General features: G+C 35.3%; 1 protein-coding gene across 1 annotated transcript; it reads right to left on the reverse strand.

Annotated features, from left to right (window-relative positions):
- Positions 1-281: 281 nt before the first annotated feature.
- LOC136068520 (uncharacterized) lies at positions 282-872 on the reverse strand (the record flags this gene model as incomplete). Its single annotated transcript, XM_065775785.1, has 1 exon — positions 282-872. A coding segment is annotated over one exon (540 nt), but the record flags the coding sequence as incomplete, so codon positions are not given.
- Positions 873-1,230: the final 358 nt, after the last annotated feature.

Raw genomic sequence — 1,230 nt, forward strand, 5'->3', positions numbered from 1 at the left:
ATGCCTTGGTAAAAAAGATTATTCTATTGTTCTATTGTGTGGTTCCTGTGTTTTCCTTTATTTTTTTCTTTTTTTTTGATAAACAGTTTAATTCTATGTTTTCTAAACTTTACTACCTAGGACAATGGACACCACATAAGATAAGCCCTCTATACTTTTTTATTTAGTTGGGAAAAGCACAAGATTATCAATTTATCATCACGCACTAAAATGTAGAACACGTTATTTATATGTGCACACAAAATAAAAGAACCAAATCTCACGCATTGCCCAAAACAACATAACCAAAAATCACACCATCCAAGTTCTCATTTTATTTTGTTTCACACTATTCATACAAAGTCCCCATTCACATTTTTCCCGTTTTCAACTTGGCCATTCCCAAACACAAAGTCAAGGTTGTAAAGCACTGGCACCATGGTGACAGAGCACAAGAAAACCAATACAGGTCCAAATATCCAAAGCAAAAGAGGAAGTGCCACATAGAAGAGCCTGTTTCCCACAGTGTTTAGCAAGAAACCCTTCTCTAAGAGCTCAGACACGTACGCTGGGGTCACTGTGGACATAGGATCAGTTGGTGTGTTAATCAGAATGTTCACTTGGTTTATAAACCTAATGGACGAAGAGTGGCAGAAAAATGAGAAGAGGAAAATAGTGAGTAGTGTCACATATTTCAAAGCCACCATGAATTCCCCATGGGCCCCATAAACGGTGTCGTTGAGTGGCTTCTTCACACTGTAAGTGCTACTTATTACAGCTGCGAGGCCAGAACAAAGTAAAACCGACGTAGTTGCCATTAGGGTTGATCCCATTATTGTGTTCCTCAGAGATTGGACTGCCAAGATGTTCTTCTTGTCATTGTCCTGTGAAAATTAAATAATTTGTTTATTAGAGGGAGTGACATAAAATTTTTTGTTACACATGTGATTTTATTTTTGCCAACATTTTATTCAATGCACCATATCATAGAAATAAACTAAAAAATAGACCACCCTGACCCTAACATAGATTTGACCATGTCGTTTAAAGTTTATACAGGGTTATATAGGATAAGATTAAAATCACCAACAAAGTGATTTAGTGTCTGTTTGGATATGGGGTTATATAGGACAAGATTAAAATCACCAACAAAGTGATTTAGTGTCTATTTGGATACTGTTTATTTGCTGAAAACTGAAAACTTATTGTTGAAAATATTGTAATAAAATAATTTTTAAAGGTGTGAATAGT

The sequence above is a fragment of the Quercus suber genome, unplaced genomic scaffold (assembly GCF_002906115.3).
Source record: "Quercus suber isolate HL8 unplaced genomic scaffold, Cork oak 2.0 scaffold_119, whole genome shotgun sequence".
NCBI lineage: Eukaryota > Viridiplantae > Streptophyta > Magnoliopsida > Fagales > Fagaceae > Quercus > Quercus suber.